The 23,256-nt window shown below is 41.5% G+C and overlaps 1 protein-coding gene across 3 annotated transcripts in view; it reads right to left on the bottom strand.

The window, feature by feature from the left end:
- PAX5 (paired box 5) overlaps positions 1-23,256 on the bottom strand; it is a 225,357-nt gene that overhangs the window by 109,789 nt on the left and 92,312 nt on the right. For 2 of the 3 annotated variants that reach the window (XM_082205048.1, XM_082205049.1), the window contains exon 7: positions 3,668-3,724. The exons of the other annotated variant lie outside the window; for it this stretch is intronic. In XM_082205048.1, coding sequence (XP_082061174.1) covers positions 3,668-3,724 — 57 coding nt within the window. The remainder of the gene's footprint in view (positions 1-3,667; positions 3,725-23,256) is intronic. 3 annotated transcript variants of the gene reach the window in all.

Raw genomic sequence — 23,256 nt, 5'->3', positions numbered from 1 at the left:
TTTCCAGGGGAGAAGTGGTGTGGCAAATTCTCTCTCTCTCTCTCTCTCTCACACACACACACACACACACATGTGCAAAAGGGGAACAGTACTATTTTTGTACAACTTTTACTTTCAGTTGCTCCTCTTTTAAGCCCTGGCTGATTATTTTGGTATTTTACTCATGAATTCACCTCAAAACTGCTGACATGCATACACAATGAATTTTTAAAGTAAGTTGTGGCCTTAGTAAAGCTAATGCATGAAATATGGTGTGGTTTTATGTGCATTCTTGTGACTTTATTCTATATTGGCTGCTTTAATGAATTATTGTTACATGCCCAGACTTCCTGATGTGATTGTGTGAATAGAACCTTCCTTTGACCAATCTAGAGTCTGTCAAGACTGGCCCGTACGGGCAGGGGTACCTCTACCTTTACCTTTGACCAATATCCCACATCTTACCACAAAAGGCAAATAAATGTTCCAAAGGTAATACAAGTTACTTTTGGAACTTATGCAGGCTATAAGCTTTAAGAAAGGGATGCAAAACTAACTAGAGTCAAACTGATCCCATGCCAGGAGCCTGTGGCTATACATAGATCCAGTTTAGCAACTGTGTTTATCACTTTTGGGGCTGATGTCTTGATTTCCAAATGCTCTTTTTGTTCCAGCTAAACATGAAGTGACATTTCATATAGCCTTAAGCTCTTGTTCTTGCTCCATATTTGTCTAGTCACTTGCTTATGTAGCTGCTCAGTGTTTATTAAGGAATATGCACTTCAGCTGTCATCAAACTGGTTCTGAGCAGTTTAATAAGGCTGCACAGAGAGGGACTAAATCATGAATCATCAGAACTGCTGTGCTGGATCAGATCAAAGACTTGTCCATCTAGTCCAACATACTGTTTTCAACAGAATCTGGCCTGCCAGATTCACTGGGGAGCTTACAATTCAGCGTGGAAGTGGTTGCCATTCCCTTGTTTTACCGTAGAGGTAAACTGCTTCTGTTTGTGGAAGCTATGATAGCTAAAGCTATTTGCTAACCTATCCTCCATGGCAAAATAAAAAAATTCCTTCCAGTAGCACCTTAGAGACTAACTAGGTGCTACTGGAAGGATTTTTTATTATTATTACTACGGCAGACCAACACGGCTACCTACCTGTAACTAGACCTATCCTCCATGAATGTGTCCAATTCCCTTTCTTAAATACACCTAGGGGAACCTTCATATTCATAGGTGCCAACTCTAAGGGGCTAAGGTCCCATTGGTCCCCCCAATAAATATATGAGAGGGCTGGGGAGCCCAAAGTTGATGGGCATTGCCATTCAAATGCTATGTGTGCACCGCGTATTGTGATTGATTATGGGGCTTACCTGCCCCCTCAATATTTTATTTAAGTTGGCACCCCTGTTCACATTTATACCAAGTCATTTGGCAGCCACTTCTCTAATACGATATCCCATACAGCTGCAGTCACATAAGTGGAACCATTTGATGGAACTTACTCCCATGTATGCATAGGGTTTCAGCCTTTTCTTAGTAATTATGAATGTGCTCAACATAATACACAGCCCAAATGGTGGAACACTTATGGGCATCTATTCCCAGTTGTATTTGACTCACCATTCCTTCCATTTCATATCTATTTCTTGCTTCATCTATATCTCTCTCCACTTTCTCAATTGTACTATCACTCTAGGCCACTGCCTCCTTCCTTCCTATACTTTGTGCTTGAAGAAATCCACACAGAGTTGTAGTACTTGCAACTGTTTGCTGACCTGCCAGCAACCAGGATGCTGGGATCAGACCATGAGAGTTGCCATGTCAACCCTCCAAGTACAGATGGACCCAACCATGGCAACTTTTGTGTTTTTTCTTACACGTGTTGGTTGCCAGGCAAGCAAATAGTAGGGCTTTTGTGACATCAGCAGTCATTGCCCCATTGCTGCTCTTACCTCTCGCAGATATATTTACCCTTTCCTAAGTGTGTTGGTTATGAGGCACACAAATAAGTCTGTGTTAAGGATAAGTATATTTGTAACAGCTCCCAATGTCACAAAGGCAAGGGGAGCCAGTGTCATTCCCCTCTACAGTTTCTGGGAAAGGAATACCTTGGGGAGGCTCTCTCCCAAGTGTCACAAACATAATTATATTCCACACCCCCTCAAATTTTTAGACAATATATTTCCGTAGGAATCAAAAATATCTATCTACCCTACTAGACAATACTCCTTTCCCCATGCCATAGTTCTAATTATGGACCTTAATCAAATGCAAATCAAAAGCTCTGCTGGTCAATCCAAATATCCTGTTATTGACCTATATTTCAAAATGAGTTGAAACAAGCCCAAACCATTTGTCTGTCAAAATTTAAGCAGAAGAACCATGCACATAATTGGATGCTTCGCTGAAGTTCATCTGCATGAACTGCTGAAGAGACAAGCCATATCTCCAGTTGAAAGGTGGCTGGCCTCTTCAACAATGTGAAATGTTGCCATGGGATTTTTTGTTTTAAAAAAATCCACCTGCCTGCACTCACATATAGCTTTGTAGATATATGAGTAGCCACTGTGTCCTCCTAATGTTGAAATATCTTTTATTTTAATATCCTGAGATATCTCATCATTGAACATTCAGAATTGGGGCATTTCTGTGCAGTAAGCCAAATTATTCATACTTCTTTTTAGCTTTATGGACAATATTCCTGCAAATCCTTTCCAAGGTAAATAGCACAATATCCTGTATATAATAAATGGGGGGGTAATTTTATTTCAAGGGACAGAAGCTTGCTTGCAGATTGGCGGGGCAGTACTTCCACTGTTTGCTCTTTTCAAACAAATTTACTATGCTATGCAATCCAGTGCAAGAAAAGGAAAATGAATAGGTTTGAAATAAATAACTAAATAACTAACACATTGAAGCACTGTTATATAGAGATGTGGAAACAGAGAAGCTATGCTCGCTGGTATTCACCACCATAAAAAGTAACGCAGCTAGGAAATCAAGTCTGTGTCCGCGCAACTCTAAGGGCTGTACTATTCATTGCCACTGACATCACAAACTATATTCAGCAGAGAGTTGTGTAGAGTAGCAATGAATGCTCTCTCTGGGGTACAAGAACCACATTTTACCAAATGCAAACTATACCTGGAGAGCTGGGAAAATGCAATGTTTTTCTGCAACAGGTGAATAACCATACGTTAAGCCATGTGGCCTTTGTGTTAAATATTACCAACAACAACAACAAAAACAACCCACCCTGCATCCGTTACATTAAAAACTATGCAGAAAGAGCATTGGTTAACTAAGGGAGACCAAGCCAAATGCAAACTACCAGTCCACTATTGGCTCAATAAGCCTCCTGTTTTTTATACCTGCCTGGAAGTAGAAAAAAACAAAACGATGAAGTTGTTACATAGCTGGCAAGCCTGCATGCAATTCAGTGGGTCAAAAAGTTGGGCAAGTCTCACCTAGGGCCTTATTCGTGCTAATACCCTAATTGCCTAAGATTTTTAAAAGTGTATGTCAGCTTTTCCACCTGCATGGGCTTTGGTGTGGGCCTGAGCATAATTAGACTGATCCCCGGTCTATCTGGGTACAGCCAGGGTACTCCCGCCATAACTGGGGAATCTGCTTCATACATGAAAAAGTATGAGACAGGAGTTTGGTATCCTAAGAAATTACCTGAAAAATGACTGCCTGGGGTTGCACCAAGTATTGTCTCATCAGCATGGAGCACCACTGCCATAGCATGAAGGAGAAAAAAAACAGAAATGTAAGGAGAATATATATTTTTTAAAAAAATGAGTGCAGTGAGAACTTAATAAATATATATATACTAAATATTGTATTATGAAAGCACTCTCTTTTTCCATAATTCCTGTGCCCCAATCTACTTAACAAGAAACTGACATATAGTTAAGCATTGTGTGGTGACCTGAAGGAGGAACTACAGCTATGGTGTACAGGCCTAGCTATCTCAAACTGCCCAAGCTTGTGACAGGAATATCATTCGAAGGATGGTAAGCCTGCAAAAACTGTGACCCATAAAACTGAACACAGTCCATTAGCTATGCATTGTGGTTTGCCACTGTGCTTGATAACCCCAGTAGGCAGCAAAAGTAAGAGGTTTATCAAATCCCTGATGGGCCACCATACTTGGCTGATGGGCTCTGTTAAGCTTAGTGGGTCACAATTTGCACCAGCCTAAGGTACATGTTTCACAGCAAAAAGCTGAATGCTCTAAAAACACATACAGGAGATAGCAATAGATGAAGAAATCTGTGAAACTCTTAGGGATAAGCTATAGCTCATTCAGACATCCTTTGCTTGCAAGAGAACCCAAATCTGACTATCGCTGGACAAAAGGATTCATGGAACAGGCAGAGAGCTTCAAGAGCTGCTGCAAAATTCACAGACAGTACTCCAAATGTACTAGCAGACCATGGCCTGACTAAGGGTTAAATCTCCTGCATCTGCTCATAAGAATTTGCCCTGGGATGGCAGCGTATATATCAAGCCGACACAACATGTTAGCTACAAGGCTAGACTCAGTCCTCTAGTTATGCCTTGTGGTCTGCAAGGCACTTGCCAGTTGCTGTATTTTCACAGCCCTGAGCAGGCAGAAAAAAAACAGGAGGGGCATCTTGCAGGGACATCAGACCTTGCTGGTAGGCTACATTTGACCTGGGCTGGAGGATCACTATGTATGCAAAACTATTTAAATTCATGATGGCTTTCCTCCCACTTCTCTCCCCATCCACCCCCACCACCCACCTTGAAACTGGCTTTGGGAAGTAAGAGAACCTGCAGAATGGCACACAGGGGAGAAGCACTATCGTAGCTAGGAGGCAGGAAGTAGACCACCATGGGCTGTACTTGGGGGGGGGGCAGGGAAAGAGTTTGCAGCAAATTTACCGCCCCTCTCCTGCCTTCTCTCTTGTGGGGAGGGGGGCGCCCTGCACACACACCCCAGGCAGTGATAACATACTCTCTGCCACTGGGGAGCATCCAGGAAGCTAAAAAACTAGTGCTGACAGAATGATTGCCATAGCCCTACACTGAATTCATCACTATGACTTAGTAAACTACAGTCTCCTCTTAAATGTGTATGTTAGTTTCTCCTCCACCCTGCTAGACTCAATTGAATAATCGTGTATATGTGCCATATAGAGGTATCTGAAAACTGGGGAAATGTGCCCTCTTTTATTCTTTCTAAAATGAAGCTTCGTAATTCCCTCTGAAACAGGAGTGATAAGATCTCAGGTTTTTAACCCAGAAAATGTCATTTGCAGGCTGTTATGCCTGACAACTTTGAAATTAAACGTTTGAATTAACTGTCAGAAATGTCTAAATAAAAAGCCATCATTTTGATTTTTGAACAATTAGAGAAACTTTTTACTGAAATTATTCTTCAAATGGAATATTCAGTGTGAATGGAACATTCAGTTGATTGACCAGCACTTAATTTTAACACAGAAGAAAGAGGACATCTAAAACAGCTTTGCTTCCAGCAGCCCTTTGGGGTACCTTTAGCCTCATGATATCCCTCAAGTAAAAATAAAAAGAAATGTGTTGCAATCCAGCTTGGTCGGGGGGTGGGGTGTATAAACAGGAGTAAGCTGTGATCACATATCACTTTCTGGATGAGTCCTCAGGGCTGTGTGTGTAGTTTTCTCCAAATTATTACAGCACCAATCAGCTGTTGAAGAGAATGAAGTAGGCACTCCTTGACAAACTGAACATTTTCTGACAGCGTTAGGTACAAATAGCCCTGGTTGTTCCAGGGTGTTCCGCAAGTGTATGGGGGGTGGGGGGTGGGGTTTATGTAGATAGAAGATAGATAGATAGATAGATAGATAGATAGATAGATAGATAGATTATATAGATATAATCTGTAAAATCATGCATACTTCCCAAAAAATAAGGGAATAGCCTACATCTACATTAGAATTGTTTTAAAGATGTTTAAGGTGTATGTGTTTTCTTTTTAAAATATTTTTTATTTGTTTTATCACTTGTTTGCTGCCATGGGTTACTTTGGCAGGAAGGGCGGGTAATGTAAGGTAATGTAATGTAATGTAATGTAAATCAAAGTGTTCTGGTATATTCTCCTGCACAAGCCCTATTGGGATGAATGAGGAATGTGCAGGTGCAGCTCCTGGGAGATTATGCTCCTAAGTGCTTAGCGCAAAACCTTTTCCTCAAGTATGGTACAAAACTTGCATTAGATGTAGAATAGAACATAAAAAGATCTAGAAGGAAAATGGCATCTTTACTGTTTATTAGATCACTTTTTTCCAGTAACATGTCTACACAAAAGAGATGTTGATTTTGGCCTTGGAGACATGGGTCAAATAATATTGTCAACAACATACAATATAAGCTTTCATTTAAAACACTCTTCTGACCCTGGAGGCCGAGGAGAGTTAAGAGGTTAGATCCCCGACCAACGCATTCTCCATGGCTTATAAATTCACTCCCCTCATCTCCAGCAAGTGAAAATAGATGCTAGATTAGGGGCACTTCACCATTACTGTAGACTTCCAACAGTGAGTGACCTGTTCAAACAGACCGAATATTAAGTAGGCTACCAGCCGTGTAAAACTGGTTGTCCATCTGACCTTGTGACATCACAGTAGAGGTAAATACTGTAAATTGTAAGTCCCCCCCCCTTTTTTTCCTCACATAGACTTTAACACTTTTCTATCCAGATGATTCATGAAATCCCTGGATTATACCCACAAAGAATTCATTATTCTTATTTCAACAGCCAATGTATCTGTATCCTCGATTCCAAATCCCCATTTAAATATAGGCAAAATAATTTGTTTATACACATTCATCATCAGGTAATTATTGCCTACAATAATTTGGAGGCTTGTTGGAAAGGCACATAAAAACATACATGCAATTTGTGATGCAATTTGAGAAGCAGTATTTACAGGTTGCAAATGTAGTTGTTTGTTGAGTCATTTGAATGGTTCCCCATTCTCTTTGCCTACTGAAGTTATTCTTTTTAACATTGTAGCAAGAAGGAAAACAGTATTCCAATTGAAACTATCACTATAAAAATAATAGTTTCTATTTTCTCTTGTTTGGCTTATATATAATACGGTTGGTCTTCATTCCCAAATATATATCTCTTTGGAAATTTGAGGCCAAGTGCTCTCTGTTAGCCATGTTTGATATCTTTCATCAATATATAATTCATACTTTGGAACCACAAAATTGGACATAGTACTATTTTTACTGTATTTTTGAGATGTGTAACTCATTCTGTTTCTGGTCCATGTCACTTTCACACGTGTCCACCCATAACTGTCATCTGCAGCAGCCATTCCATCTGGTTATAAGAGAGTGAGATAGATGGGGCTTGAGGGCCTCTCCACCTGCTCTGCAAAAGTCCGGCTCCAGCAGGTTCCTCCCTCAACTGTTATCAGAGGTGGTATAATCAGTGCTATTGTTTATAGAAAAAGAGGTGCCAGAACTCACCACCAATGCCTCCCTCATTCTCTGATAACGACAGTGGCACCAACCTCAGTTCCAGCAAGTTCCAACTGAAAAGAAGGCCCTGGGTAGAATCCTCTGAATGTCAGTGGGGAGAGTGCAATTGCTTGTGCGCTTTCTATAGGCATCTTTAAATGGGATCCTCCTATTAGAGGGTCCTGGTTGCGCGTTGGCTCCTGGGATTCCTCCCCCCCCCCCATAGGAGTCATTGGTGGGGGAATAGCAAAAGCCCTGGCCACAGCCCCTGGATCACGCCAGGCTCTTTTAGCCAATCCCCAGAGGGTGGCGTGATCTCAGGGGCTTTAAAAAGCACCAGCATGACTCACGCAAGTAGGGGCACTTGTGTCGCGTTGTCGAATACCCGCCTCCCTCCCTAGAATTAGGTATTCTCGCCTGGCCTTGCTTTGGTTTGGGTCGCCTGTTTTGGAACAGGGGCTGGGTAGGAATTTTTTCCAAGTGGCAAATTGGCTCTAGTCACTCGGTTTTTGCCTACCCCTTAGCAAATCGTCACAACTTGTAAATTGGCGGTTAGGCATTGGCTCAGTTGGATTGAGGGGAGGGGAGGTGTGGCCATCACCTGCCCCTCCAGGAACTGGGTATTTCCTTAAAGGAATCTGGGGGTCCTTGATCTCATCCAAAGCCCGCTTGGATGAGAACTCATCAATGGTTCCTCTTCATCCTGGAGAAGAGTGACTAGTGGGGTGCCACAGGGTTCTGTCTTGGGCCCGGTCTTATTCAACATTTTTATCAACGACTTGGATGATGGACTCAAGGGCATCCTGATCAAATTTGCAGATGACACCAAACTGGGAGGGGTGGCTAACACCCCAGAGGACAGGATCACACTTCAAAATGACCTTGACAGATTAGAGAACTGGGCCAAAACAAACAAGATGAACTTTAACAGGGAGAAATGTAAAGTATTGCACTTGGGCAAAAAAAATGAGAGGCACAAATACAAGATGGGGGACACCTGGCTTGAGAGCAGTACATGTGAAAAGGATCTAGGAGTCTTGGTTGACCACAAACTTGACATGAGCCAACAGTGTGACGCGGCAGCTAAAAAAGCCAATGCAATTCTGGGCTGCATCAATAGGAGTATAGCATCTAGATCAAGGGAAGTAATAGTGCCACTGCATTCTGCTCTGGTCAGACCTCACCTGGAGTACTGTGTCCAGTTCTGGGCACCACAGTTCAAGAAGGACACTGACAAACTGGAACGTGTCCAGAGGAGGGCAACCAAAATGGTCAAAGGCCTGGAAACGATGCCTTATGAGGAACGGCTAAGGGAGCTGGGCATGTTTAGCCTGGAGAAGAGGAGGTTAAGGGGTGATATGATAGCCATGTTCAAATATATAAAAGGATGTCATATAGAGGAGGGAGAAAAGTTGTTTTCTGCTGCTCCAGAGAAGCGGACACGGAGCAATGGATCCAAACTAAAACTAAAATATGTGTCTGAGTGAAGTTATTTTCGGGGGTGAGTCCTGAGAGCCTCGAGGCACAACCATTTCCCTCTCATTCCCGATAGGAGGGAAATCCGCTACTCAAGCTCCAGGACTGGAGTACTTTCTTCTCTAGTTTGAAGGCAGGTTGGAGGACTGCAGCCTTCAGATAGATAGCCTTCCCCTAATCTGCTGCTGGCACACCCCATCTTCAGCCCTGTTGGTGGCAGAGCTCCAACGTTGGTAAAGACTGTAGAGATTTCCATGGCAGCATGGAGGAGGCATTCAACACTGGATTTCTCTCTCCAAAGGAAGAACTCTCTCCACACTTGGAGAGGGACAGAGAGGCCTGTCCCATTTCACCACCTGAAATGGGAATGTAACCGCCCAGCAGGAGCACTGCACACACCAACCCCACCCCTTGCCACCCCACTGAAGCCTTGCTTACCAGCGTTATGTGGCTGCGGCTTCTAGGTTCAAGATCTTGCAAGAGCCTCTTAAGATCTCTCTGAAACCCAGAAGATGCCGCAACCACTACTCTAGCAGAGGTGCCCCTTGGATTCCACCACCTGAGGTGGCTGCCTTAGCCTGCCTTATGGATGGACCGGCCCTGGAGAGGGGCTCTTTCCAAGGGACCCTAGGATTGCAGGGTTAAATAATTTCTTAAACATATTTCCCCTCAAATGTACTTCCCCCTCAAAATGTGCATATTGCCTGTCACCTGGATGTCTTGCAGATATGATCACAGAGACACAGGACACAGAGGTGAGCAGGTCTACTGGTACCTTTTTGAGCCAATAACTACATTGGATCACATGAGATTGCCAGTGAAGAAAGAAGTTTCTATCTGCATATAGAATTTATATCAGAATTCACAAAGATCAATTTCTTCACATTTCCCTACCAAATATGACTGGATCCAAAATAACACAAAAATGGTTCTGTTGAAAGAATCTCCCTTTTTGCTGTATACAAATTTTGGAAAATATATTTATTATGATGTATTTGTACTTCTTGAGACACACATATAGTGAAAGTATTTTAAACCCAAGAAATTAACATATTTAGAAATTATCTGTATGTTGCACTGGAACTGTCTACATTTTCATTGCATCAACAACCATGAGCAATGTTGTGTTGCCCAAACTGAGTGGGGAAAATATAAGGATTATATTAGCAACCAGGTTTTCTACAAAAGCTCTGCTGTCAGGCCACAAAGCGGGGGGGGGGGCAGTTGTAACATTTGACATGGTTCACCGATTTTAATCCAAAGCAACTCTAATTAATCTCCCCAGTTTTGCAGAAACCCTGTGCCATGTACAGCTGTATGGGCATTGGTGCTCTTCTGTCTTAAATTTTATAGGAATTGAAATTTGATTACCAAAGCCTCCTCCTTGACTCCCCCAGATCTGAACTGGCAAGGATCTGATGGACCATTTATCAAAAATGAGTCCTCCCCTCACCCCTGTCCTCATCTATCTATCATTTACATCACATTTTCAATTCCACCTTGCACTATCAATGACACTAATTTTTCTTTGGGGTAAATCCTATATACACAGCCAATTATGGCAGTATTCCAAATCCCCTTTGTTTTACATAACATTTGTCAACTGACTTTTTAAAAAACGCAGGAGTTCCATATAACACTTGAAATAATATACTGTTATTATTGTGTTCTGTCACTCAAAACATTTCTAAATCTCCCCTTTGCAGAAGATTTTTGGAGGAAAAAATTAGCAGCTGTATTTCATTTTCACCCAAATCCAATTAGAATCACGACACTCCCTGGAGATCTTTTTTAAAAGAGTGGGAATTATTTAGTGCACCCTGCTATGAACACATTTACTCCGATACTTCAGAATAACTGACCTGTTTTTGACCTAAACCTTATTATTTGCATGCTGAAGCTATATATGCTGCATTTCCTACTAAAATCTGCAAATATATTACAGTCACTAAGAGCCTTTTGTAAAGGGACCCCCAAATCCAATCTAAATGCCTAGAATTTACCTGTTGTTTTTCTTTTATACATATAAATAGCAGCATTTCCATTCTCTCTTTGTTTCTCATTTTCATTTTCTCCTAATATCTGCATGTAAATGTCTGAAAATAGCATCTGTAATTGAGGATTATGAAGTATAGCCAGCTCCTGACAGGCTGCTAAGGAAGATGGATTATCCTCATTTTTCTGTAAATTTTGTCAATTTTGGAATTCATAAGCTATCAACACTGATCAAAATGTGACCGCACAGCTGTGTCAAAAAAGAAAGGAGCAATGACGACGTAGCTCCCTTGTTCACTAAGAAGATTGGTTCCCTAGTCCATCCCCCAGTTCCCCCCCCTCATCCTCCAAGCCCGCTCCTCCAAAGCAGGGAGAGAGAGAGAGAGAGAGAGAGAGAGAAAGAAAACACACAATAACACTATATGCAGGCCATCACTGGCAGTTTCAAACACAGCCCCCTCCCACCAACAACCCCCCCCAAATATTTAGATAAACAAATTGAACGTACACAAATTCTCTAGTGCACTGATTCAAATCACAAAGTATAATTTATTGCGTGTTCTCCCTTCTTTATTTATCCCTAAGTAGTGAACACGATTTCCATTCAGGAGGTTTGTTATGTTCCACTCCTACCAGACAATCACAGCACACTTGAGGCAATTGTTTAGCCTCTTCCTCTCAATTTTCCCATTACTGGGAGTAAGTACTGTTGGGACTCTTTAATAGCCTGACTGCAGCCCATATCAATAACAGATGAGGTTTAATCGTCCAACACAAAAATTATTTAGGCTCGGTAAGGACATTCAATGTCATTTGCATAATGGCATTTCTATCCTGCGCACCTAACCCATCGTGCATAAACAAGGCCCTGGGACCATAAATAATAATAAATCATGACGTCCACGCTCCTCTTGCTGTAATAGGAGCCACTCTTTGTAGAAATTATTTCGGCGGAAAATGGGCACTGTAATTTTAAAGACATGTGACAGGCCACAGATCCATAAATCACATGCACACTCTCACTCACTCTCTCATACACAAACCAAAGATTTCCAAAATGAACACTGGAATACATGAAATAGCAGAAAAATTATTGGCACTTGTGGCGGCAGTGTTTGCTGTTGACATTTGTTTACTTTTTGAATAAGAGACCAGAGAATTTATATCAAACTCAGCTATTTCACACAGTAAGACGAACTGCAATATCAAGCATTTATCGCTTTGCTAGGGCTGTGGCCCATTTAAAAGTACTTGGGTGCAAAAACAGGTAGAAGAAGACAGCAGGAATAGGTCTCTGGAGTCATCAAGGGTGATGAGTCTCCATGGGCACATAAAAGAAGCAATGGCAGGTAGTTGAGGGTAAGGTGCATGCAGAAGACTGAGCACTGGGGAAATGGCTCAGTCAGAAAACACATGTGAGAATGAGGGAAAGGGTCAAGCCAATGCAGAGCTTATCTGAGGCTCAGGGTGGGAGCTTTGTTAGAATAAAGTTATAAACTTGAACAAAAAAGCAGCTAATTCCCAGCCGGTCCGCTGAGACCCAGGGCAAGTGGAGCCAGCTGCCTGCCCCCTCTGCACAGGCCTGGAAAGGGTCATTTGAGTAACAACACAACATAGTGGGGGAATTGGGAAGAGTAGGCAGAAAATGAGTGAAACAAGCTTTCTGCTCAAAAAGGCTAAAGTTACCTAAACAGGTGGCAATTTATTTTTTTAAAGGGGGAAACAGCAAACAGGCAACAAGTGCACATGCCCACATTTCTGAGCATGTACAGAGAGATAAATGAACCTGACAATACTGAATACATTTTGAACATGTGCAGAACACATTTTGTATTGGATTCCAAAAAAGCACGAGAAGAGCACTAGCGCCTTCTACTGCTGTTCTACAAATATTTAAACAAGAGTTCACGCAGTGTTATAGCAGGTAGGTTCTATAGCAGTTCTCATGCATCCATATTTCTGGGAGAGATTGCACAAAGCTCTTGCATAAGTAGAACATCTCTGGTTATACTTTCACTCTTTTCATGCAACAGAATGCACCAAAGTGTGTAAATCAGCCCTTTTATGAGCAGAAGACACTTTCAGCATGCAGAAGAATGCCAATAGCAGGGAAGTCTGAGCAAAGGTTTGGACAAACATTAGAATTATGGGATAGTAATAGCAGGTTTGAAATGTATACACATTTGAAAAACTGTAGCTAGCTGTTCACCATTGTTGTGGGCTTCATGGTAGAAAACAGGTGGAGGCAACAATTTCTGAGCCTAAGTGGGGAATGAATATATAGTGCAGTGATGTTAGATAGAAAATGTTAGATAGAAAAGGTTTATAAGGAAGAGAGAGAAAATCATGCTGAGAGAGAGAGGATAAAGATAAAAGGAATGTTGATGGGAAAATATCAGGATGCAGATATAACTACACATATGAGAGAAAGAGAGAAAAGGAAAAGAAAGAGAAGCAAAATAGACACAACAGTGGGCTTTGTTTTATTTTCTACAAATCTCCACTTGTTTCTAAGTAGCATGAAATACTATGTGTCTTTATGCAATTAAACTACAGTACTATGCAGTAATAAGTGTATGGATGCAAAGGCCAACAAGTCATTCCACAAAGTGAAGAAAGGAGAGATGGGGATACAATCTATTTCAGAGAAACAGACCAGACAAGAAAGGAGGAGGAGTGGCGTTATATGTCAGGGATGTGTATACCTGTGAAGAGATCCAAGATTTAGAACCTCAAAGCCAAAGTGAGAGCATTTGGGTCAAAATTAAGGGAGAGAAGAATAACAGAGACCTCATTGTGGGAGTTTACTATAGATCCCCAAGCCAAACGGAGGACATAGATGATGCCTTCCTGGAACAGATGGCCAAGCATGCAAAAGGAAGGGAGATAGTAGTAATGGGGGACTTCAATTACCCGGATATTTGTTGGACGTCAAACTCAGCCAAGAGCATAAGGTCAAACAGATTCCTCACTGGCCTTGCAGACAACTTCATTGTCCAGAAAGTGGGAGAAGCAACAAGAGGAACAGCCATTTTAGATCTGGTCCTAACCAATGTTGATGACCTGGTTAGTGGGGTAGATGTGGAAGGATCATTAGGCGCGAGTGATCATGCTCTTCTGAAGTTTACTATACAGCGGAAAGGAGCAGCCAAGCATACTAGGACTCAATTTCTTGACTTTAAGAAAGCCGACTTCATAAAACTTAGGGAAGTGCTGGGTGAGATCCCATGGACAGCAATACTAAAAGGAAAGGGAGTTCATGATGGCTGGGAGTTTGTTAAGAGGGAGATAGTAAAAGCACAACGACAGGCAATACCAATGAGACGGAAACGTGGAAGGTGCCTAAAGAAGCCAGGGTGGCTATCTAAAGAACTTTTAACTGAATTAAGATTAAAAAAGGATGTGTACAAAAAATGGAAAAGGGGGGAAACCACCAAAGAGGAATTCAAACAAATAGCCAGCACGTGTAGACACAAAGTCAGAAAAGCTAAAGCACAGAATGAACTCAGGCTTGCTAGAGAGGTTAAAAGCAACAAAAAAGGCTTTTATGGGTATGTTCGTAGCAAAAGGAAGAACAAAGAAACAGTGGGGTCACTCAGAGGAGAAGATGGTGAAATGCAAACAGAGGACACAGAAAGGGCTGAACTCCTCAATGCCTTCTTTGCCTCAGTCTTCTCCGATAAAGAAAACAATGCCCGACCTGAAGAATTTGGAGCAAATGATTCAGCAAAGGAAACACAGCCCAGAATAACTAAGGAGATAGTACAAGAATATTTGGCTAGTTTAGATGTATTCAAGTCTCCAGGGCCAGATGAACTGCATCCAAGAGTATTAAAAGAACTGGCAGATGTGATCTCAGAACCACTGGCAGTCATCTTTGAGAATTCCTGGAGAACAGGCGAAGTCCCGGCAGACTGGAGGAGGGCAAATGTTGTCCCTATTTTCAAAAAGGGGAAAAGAGAGGACCCAAATAATTACCGCCCAGTCAGTCTGACATCAATACCAGGGAAGATTCTGGAGCAGATCATTAAGCAAACAGTCTGTGAGCACCTAGAAAGGAATGCTGTGATCACCAATAGTCAGCATGGATTTCTGAAAAATAAGTCATGTCAGACTAACCTGATCTCGTTTTTTGACAGAATTACAAGCCTGGTAGATGAAGGGAACGCAGTGGATGTAGCCTACCTTGATTTCAGCAAGGCATTTGACAAGGTGCCCCATGATATTCTTGTAAAGAAGCTGGTAAAATGCGGTCTTGACTATGCTACCACTCAATGGATTTGTAACTGGCTGACTGCCCGAACCCAAAGGTTGCTCATCAATGGTTCCTCTTCATCCTGGAGAAGAGTGACTAGTGGGGTGCCACAGGGTTCTGTCTTGGGCCCGGTCTTATTCAACATCTTTATCAACGACTTGGATGATGGACTCAAGGGCATCCTGATCAAATTTGCAGATGACACCAAACTGGGAGGGGTGGCTAACACCCCAGAGGACAGGATCACACTTCAAAACGACCTTGACAGATTAGAGAACTGGGCCAAAACAAACAAGATGAATTTTAACAGGGAGAAATGTAAAGTTTTGCACTTGGGCAAAAAAAATGAGAGGCACAAATACAAGATGGGTGACACCTGGCTTGAGAGCAGTACATGTGAAAAGGATCTAGGAGTCTTGGTTGACCACAAACTTGACATGAGCCAACAGTGTGACGCAGCAGCTAAAAAAGCCAATGCAATTCTGGGCTGCATCAATAGGAGTATAGCATCTAGATCAAGGGAAGTAATAGTGCCACTGTATTCTGCTCTGGTCAGACCACACCTGGAGTACTGTGTCCAGTTCTGGGCACCACAATTCAAGAAGGACACTGACAAACTGGAACGTGTCCAGAGGAGGGCAACCAAAATGGTCAAAGGCCTGGAAACGATGCCTTATGAGGAACGGCTAAGGGAGCTGGGCATGTTTAGCCTGGAGAAGAGGAGGTTAAGGGGTGATATGATAGCCATGTTCAAATATATAAAAGGATGTCACATAGAGGAGGGAGAAAGGTTGTTTTCTGCTGCTCCAGAGAAGCGGACACGGAGCAATGGATCCAAACTACAAGAAAGAAGATTCCACCTAAACATTCGGAAGAACTTCCTGACAGTAAGAGCTGTTCGACAGTGGAATTTGCTGCCAAGGAGTGTGGTGGAGTCTCCTACTTTGGAGGTCTTTAAGCAGAGGCTTGACAACCATATGTCAGGAGTGCTCTGATGGTGTTTCCTGCTTGGCAGGGGGTTGGACTCGATGGCCCTTGTGGTCTCTTCCAACTCTATGATTCTATGATTCTATGATTCTATGATTCTAGAAGAGTATGGTGGAAGACGTAAGCAAGTAGCAAATGACAATGACAGGCTTTCTCTACTGCATCTAGCAGTATAGTAAAGCCTAGTTGCCTTAGAGCACGACTCAAAGTAGCATTAGATTCATGTTTGTACTTTTATATCTCAAGTGGAACCTGCCTGGATTTGGAAGAGTTTTAAAAAAAAAACTTTCTAAGTGCAATGGATGCTGGGGTTTCTCCAGACAACGAACAGAATAGGCCTGGATTGGTTAAGCCTGCTTGCTATAAATACTAGGAGGCTGGGTGAGGCGCCCACCTCAAGCAGCAGAAGCCCAGGGTGAGGTGCCCACCTCACCTCACCTCCACTACCTACCTCTCCACCTCTGCCATCAGTGGAGAAGAGGCACCAGTTACTGGCAAGATCTCATGAGATCTCACTAAAATCTCATGAGTTCTCATGAAGCACTTGAGATCTCACAAGATCTCACAGGAGGCCAGCACCACGGCCAGCACTTCATGGGTGCCAACGCAGGTAAGAGAGGGGCAGTGACAGTGACAGTGCAGCGGCAGGGGTGTGCCATGTTCCCGTTTCACCTGAAGCAGTGAAACAGGATGCACCATCCCTGCAGCATCTTGTAAATTTCCACGTCCTCAGAAGCATTTATCTGTTTTGAAAACTCTCGTGGTTATAATTGTTAAGAGGCAGGGAAAACATCATCGTATTAAAGCACTCCAAGAAACAGTTAAACCTGAGCTCATGCTGGCAGTCCCCCTCTCTTTTCATAGAGGGCAGCTAGATTTCATTCTGTCAAGAGCTCTAGCTGTGTGTTGCAAAAGAGAGAAAGAACAGCGTTATTCCCATATTTATTTATTTATTTATTTATTTAGGCAATTTATAACCTGCTTTTCAGCTCAGGTAACGTTCTGAAAACAGGTTCTGACACATGTGATCAGAATGCTGCATGAATGACCAAATGATCGGTAACTGAAACCATGGTTGTGTGAATCCATCCATAAACACATACACATTATGAGGGGTTGGTGCAATCCTCTACAGCTGTCGAATCAGGACTAGCACAGATATAGCACTAAGAATAGAATCTGGGCTTTTTATTATGTGTAAAGACTCCAAGTTTGTCTTTTGATGTATTTTTTTTCCAGCAGTTCAACTCCTTTGTCTTAAACATATTTCTGCATGTCTCATTTAATGCCCTTACAGGTGATGGACTATACTGAATTGGCAAAACTAACAGCAGTAGGGGATAAAAAAAGACACCTTGGAAAATGGGATGGGACGTAAAAGAAACAGGAAAAAAGACAAATTTATTATGTATTGAAGTAAACTTATGAAAGCGTAATAAAAATTTGTGCATGTACACACACACACACACACACCCTACATAACAGATGGGGTTTTTGCACATAATTAAGAAACATATTTTGGGTAGAATGTTTACCTCTGAAAGCAGAATCTTGTATCTGAACAAACATAAGTCTTTAGCATTGTTTGTTTATGGCATCTATATGCCACCTTTCATTCAAGGGGTTGTATATTTAAAATGATAATAAAATTAAATCCAACGTTCAAATAGCTGAAGTCAAATAAAACTTAACACATTACAAACAAAAACTACAGCATCACAAGTATACCATAAAAAAGTAAAACGGCTTGGACAATAAAAAGCCACAATCTCTAAAAACTAGTTGATAAAACAATAACACAATAAAGAAGGCAGAAAAGTTATAAAAATGAACAATAGGACCAAACAGAGTAAAACTAATAAAGTCAATGCACAACCAGAAGAAAAAAACAGTAAAGTTATTCAAAACTGGTCAAAACCTTGACCACGCTGTACAAAAAACTGACATTTATGATGTCGGTTTCTGTGTTCTAAATCCTAGTGCAGTCTATAGAATGTCATGGTCAGAACCAATGTGATGGCTTCTGATTTGTCAAATCTAGTACTAACACTGTACAACGTAGCCATATTATTAGACCCTCATGTTAATGATGGTTTCAGAAGATCCTAAATTATGCCATGTTCAAGTGTCCACAGGTTCTAGAACACAGGAAGGAAAAGGTAGATTGGGATGTGCCAATATACCCCTGGATGATCTACTGACTCTCAGTTAAAACAATAGCAACAACATAAATTAGGCTTCCTAAATTAAGCTGCTAAAACTAAGGAGGTATGGGAGAAACCAAGCGTGGGTTTTAGTGTTAAAATACTATGGGTCGCGTCCAACTAAGTTGTACTCAGAATAGATCCACTGAAATGTTAGGGCTCTGTCAAACACTAGTCAGAGTAGTCCCATTGAAATTAATGGACATGACTAACTTAGGTTCATTAATTTCAATGCATCAATTCTGAGTAGGACTTAGCTGGATACATTCCAAAGGAATTAAGTTAGTAATGTCTATTAATTCCAGTGGGTCTACTCTGACTAACACTGAATACAACTATATGAGCTCTCTTTGAGTAATGAAAACAAATTACTGGGCTGAGTATGTGCTCTGTTACCCAGTTCGTAATTCTATGTCTACCTGCCACCCCAAGCCACTATTTTGCAGTTGTTGGGCCATGGGGTGTAGGGGAAAAAACAAAAACTGATCTCACAAGCATGAAGTCTGACCACTTCTACTGTGCAGCTTTCAATGCTGGGACACATTTTTGCCTCAGTCAGTCAAAAAAAGTCTGAAATAATATTGCCAAGTTGTAGAAATGTCTTTAAAAATAATTTAGCACTACCTCAATACACCATGTTTTAAAGGCTATATGAGAAATGCTGCTTTAAAAATATGTTCCTTTGGAGTGTAAATTGCCTCATAAATGTAGGAAATGCCTACAAAATGAGCTGGAGAGTATTAGCAATTTACAGACCAAAACATGGGAGAATTCTATTCTGGTCTATTCAGAAACAAAAGGACAGATAATTGCAGAGTTATGCCTTGAACGAATATAGCAGGATTGTCCCGTTAGCTGAGACTGAGTGCAATATTTCTTGCCATTTTCAAAACTCAATTGCAATGCAGCACAAAGACTTTCCGTTTAAATTAGTAGGCTCTGGGTTATCACAGCTTCCCATTATACAAGTCAACAGGCAAGTTTATTTGCTTATAGATTTCTCTTTCACTCTCCTGTAGGGTTAATGTAGACAGCAGGAAGTAGGTCAATGTTGTGTAAAGTGAAGCATCCATATAAAGCAGTATTGTGTTGTCTGTGTTATAATGCCCAGTAGCAGACAGTTCTATATCTATTTTCTGAGTGCAAGTAGTGAACATCACATACACACTGTAAACTGCATGGATGATCTCCCTGGCTCTATTATTTTCCAAAGGCACAAAGACTATGTGAGCAATTATATTGTACTCATCTCACTCATATATTATGTCCTGACATGATATTGAAAATCTGATGGATGGCCAGTAAATCACTACTCTGCCTCAGTTCATGTGCAGAGTCTGTTGTTTCCTTCACTACTATCTATGACATTGGGGACTTATAGAGTTGCCATTTGCTATCTGTCAGAGATATGAATGCTAGGAAAGGAACCGTCCTCTTCACAGCTACCATCTTTCTAGTTTTCTTTTGATTGGTTGGGAATGGGCTATTTTAATGCTTGTGCATGAATTTCAACAAATAATTGGTTTAGAAGGAAAACACACTGGGAGTGTTTAATAAGCTGTTAAATGTAACAAGCAATAACTACTACTACTCTACTACTACTACTGCTACTACTACTACTATTTACACCCCACCCATCCATCTGGGTTTCCCCAGCCACTCTGGGCGGCTCCCAACAAATTAAAAACAGAATAAAACATTGAATATTAAAAACTTCCCTAATCATTCTCATTGATTTGTGCAAGAGTTCTGTGCTTCATAACATTTACATGCAATCTCCCTGAGTACATTACTAATTGCTGCAAAAATTCTTTTCCCCTGTTCTGAAGTGATTTTGTATTTGTTGTATTGTTCAGTTGCTGTGATTTTGTTTGTTTTAATCTGTGTTTGCTTTGAGAATTTTGATTATATGGCAGCTTATACCTCGTGCATATGAACAAAATTTTGTAGAAAAGCTATACTCTCTGGGGACCTGGTGCAGGGAATCCCAGGCCTATGTCTCAAATAATGCCTTCTTTCTAACTAGCTCCTACCAACATGTTCAGAGCCCCTAAATATATTTGGGTTGAATTTGATTTGGCCCAAGACACATTGTCACATCATCTCACTTAAATGTTTCCAAGGAAAGCTCAAACAACCTGGTGGGAAGAGATGAAGAGGATTTGTGTGTACTTAAAAGCTTGTGTGTGTGTGTGTGCGCGCGCGCGCATGCTTGTAAGTGAAAGTACATGTGTGGAAAAAATGCATGATTCATATTTATATACATTAGCATAAGTTTGCACATCTATGTGCAAATCAGTGAGAGATTGCATGCTTGTGTTAAACTGAATGTGAGTTTCTGAGATGCCACTTGTGAGCTCTTGGGTGCAGAACATTGGCCAATTTAAAATCAACAGTTTTACAACCAGACAAAAGAAAGGTTTCTCGCCCCCATTTGAAATCATACAGGCCGTATTCTCTGCTATAAATAAGCATACCAACATAGAAGCATATGAGAAGGAAGAGAAAGCTCTGTTCCAAAACTTAGCTGGACTAAATAGAGAAGTTCAGCCATGAGTATGATATGCATATCTCTTGAACCCGTGCAGCTGGGACAGTGCGCAGGTTCCCTTCCTTTTGAGTAGCACCCTCTCATCCAGTCAGGAGCTAGGTACACATATAATCCAGGACAACAGAATTACTAGAAACATCTGAAAAGAGGACATAATATCTGCTTCATAAGCAAGCCACTACACAGAAAGAGTGGGTTGTTGGGCTGTGGGTATTCCCATTTCATTCTTGAAGTAGGGACGGAAGGGGCTGTATCAATTTTAAATGAATTTACAATAGGAATTTGGAGGTTCTGAGCTGATAGAGTTTCAGCTGCATTGGACTAGCTCCTGCATCAAATGCTAGCTTATGTCTGAGCAGATTGTGCATTGCTGGGTTCTTTTTTCAAATGTCTATGTACTTGTAAAATAATTTGCAGAAAATATGTATATTATATTTCTGAGATGTATAAAAGAGTCATGTGCATGTGGTACCATATTGCTGCAGCATAATTTATATATATTAATACATAAATCATTGTATATAGTTATATGCATTGTTACATGTATCTGGTTTTATGCTGGTTACTTTAAGAAACCTTGCACTTTAAGCATATAATATTATAAATATAATAATGCATATAAAAATATGTGCTAATAGTTCGTATTCTTAGTGAAACCACAAAAATTAAACAAACTTTATTCTCCTGACACTCCACAAGCACAACTACGGAATCCAGTCAACTGCTAATGAATCCCATCAGCTGAAGTCCTGAGCAAGGACTTCTGCTCAAGCAAATGGGCTTCCCCCTCTCCTCCCCGTGTGCTCCCCAAAATTGGCTCTGGATAGGGTCAGAAGAAACTCTGAAACAACACATGGGGGAGGAAAGGGAGATTGTTCCAATTGGCAAGCCCAAATGCTTTAGCTGATAGAACAATTGCCTTGGATTGACATTGGATTCTTATCTCATTATACATGGCTTAGACATTTTTCACCTTCTCACCCCTTGCCTTTTCCTGTAAGACCTATTACAGTCATTAAGAGTCGTCAACAGGCTCATCTCAGCTATCTGCCATCTCCCATTCCCACCACCCTTCTGAGTAATACCCCTCCCCACCTTCACACTATATAGAAGGATCTGGCAACTTCTGTTTCAGTGTATCTGAAGAAGTGTGCATGCACACGAAAGCTCATACCAAGAACTAACTTAGTTGGTCTTTAAGGTGCTACTGGAAGGAATTTTTTTATTTTAACAATTGCCTTGTCATCACTAGCAGAGGAAGCGGAGTGTGGGGGGAGTGCACCACCCCCGGCAGCGCAATCCTGGTAGGGTGCCATCTCGGCTGCCCCACCCCACCCCTGCAGGCGGCGCACCATGCCCCCAGGACGCGACCAGCCCTGCCCCCGCCTGCTCTCCGCCCCCCGGTGCTGGAGCATGAAGCTCCACCACTGCTTATCATGATGTTTAATTCCACCCAATAATTAGAAAAAATCTGTTCTGATTTCAATATTTTGAGAAAATTCCATCCCTAACATGAAATAGCCTGAGACTGGGATCTGCAATGATATCTAGGAAAATAGGGCAAAACATGCACGTGTGTAGTTTCCTGCATTGGAAAATGGTTGGTTTTCAGTAACAGCTGGAAGCAGTAGCAGCAGAATATAAGCTGTCTTCACCAGCTTCAACTATTGATATATTTTTGATACAATCTGCCTAAAAAACCCTGGACAAGCAGCATTTGCTGAAAGAATCCATGAATAAGAAGCTACTAAGAAGGCAAGCAAATACTGTAAGAATGTGTTGAATGAAATATTGAAGCACATCTGATCCAGCACATTTGACTACACTGCAGATGACTCTTCACGTCCTCTGATGTTGGACTTGCTTGGCTGTTATTAGAGACACCCCATGCTAAGAGCTTGTGTGCTGAAACGGCATGTCTTAGGGATCATGCTGTTAAGGATGTGGAGAGCACACGACTGCTTCTAAGTTCACAAAGGAGGCCGAAACAGTTTCACAAATGTAGAGACCCTTTCAAAAGCAAAACCTGTTAGCTGCATACATGGGTCCAGCAGGTATGCTTTTCATAATATTTCTCAGCTACCATAATCCAATTGTCATGCGACATGCCAGGCTGCATCAATCATGCTGCGTTATGTTCTGTCACATAACATAACACAATATGACTGATGCCACCCAACATGACATGCTGCAACATGCTACAATGTGTAGGAAATTTTTATACAATCCTCCAAGAAAACTGCACACACAAAAGCAGCTTGTCAGAAATGGGGGGGGGGGCATAAGATCCTTTGAAGGCTTCAGCTTTCATGCTTAAAAG

Source organism: Podarcis vaucheri (assembly GCF_965113315.1).
Source record: "Podarcis vaucheri genome assembly, chromosome: 17".
NCBI lineage: Eukaryota > Metazoa > Chordata > Lepidosauria > Squamata > Lacertidae > Podarcis > Podarcis vaucheri.
Note: the sequence above shows the minus strand (reverse complement) of the source record. Positions and strands in the feature narration are given on the sequence as shown.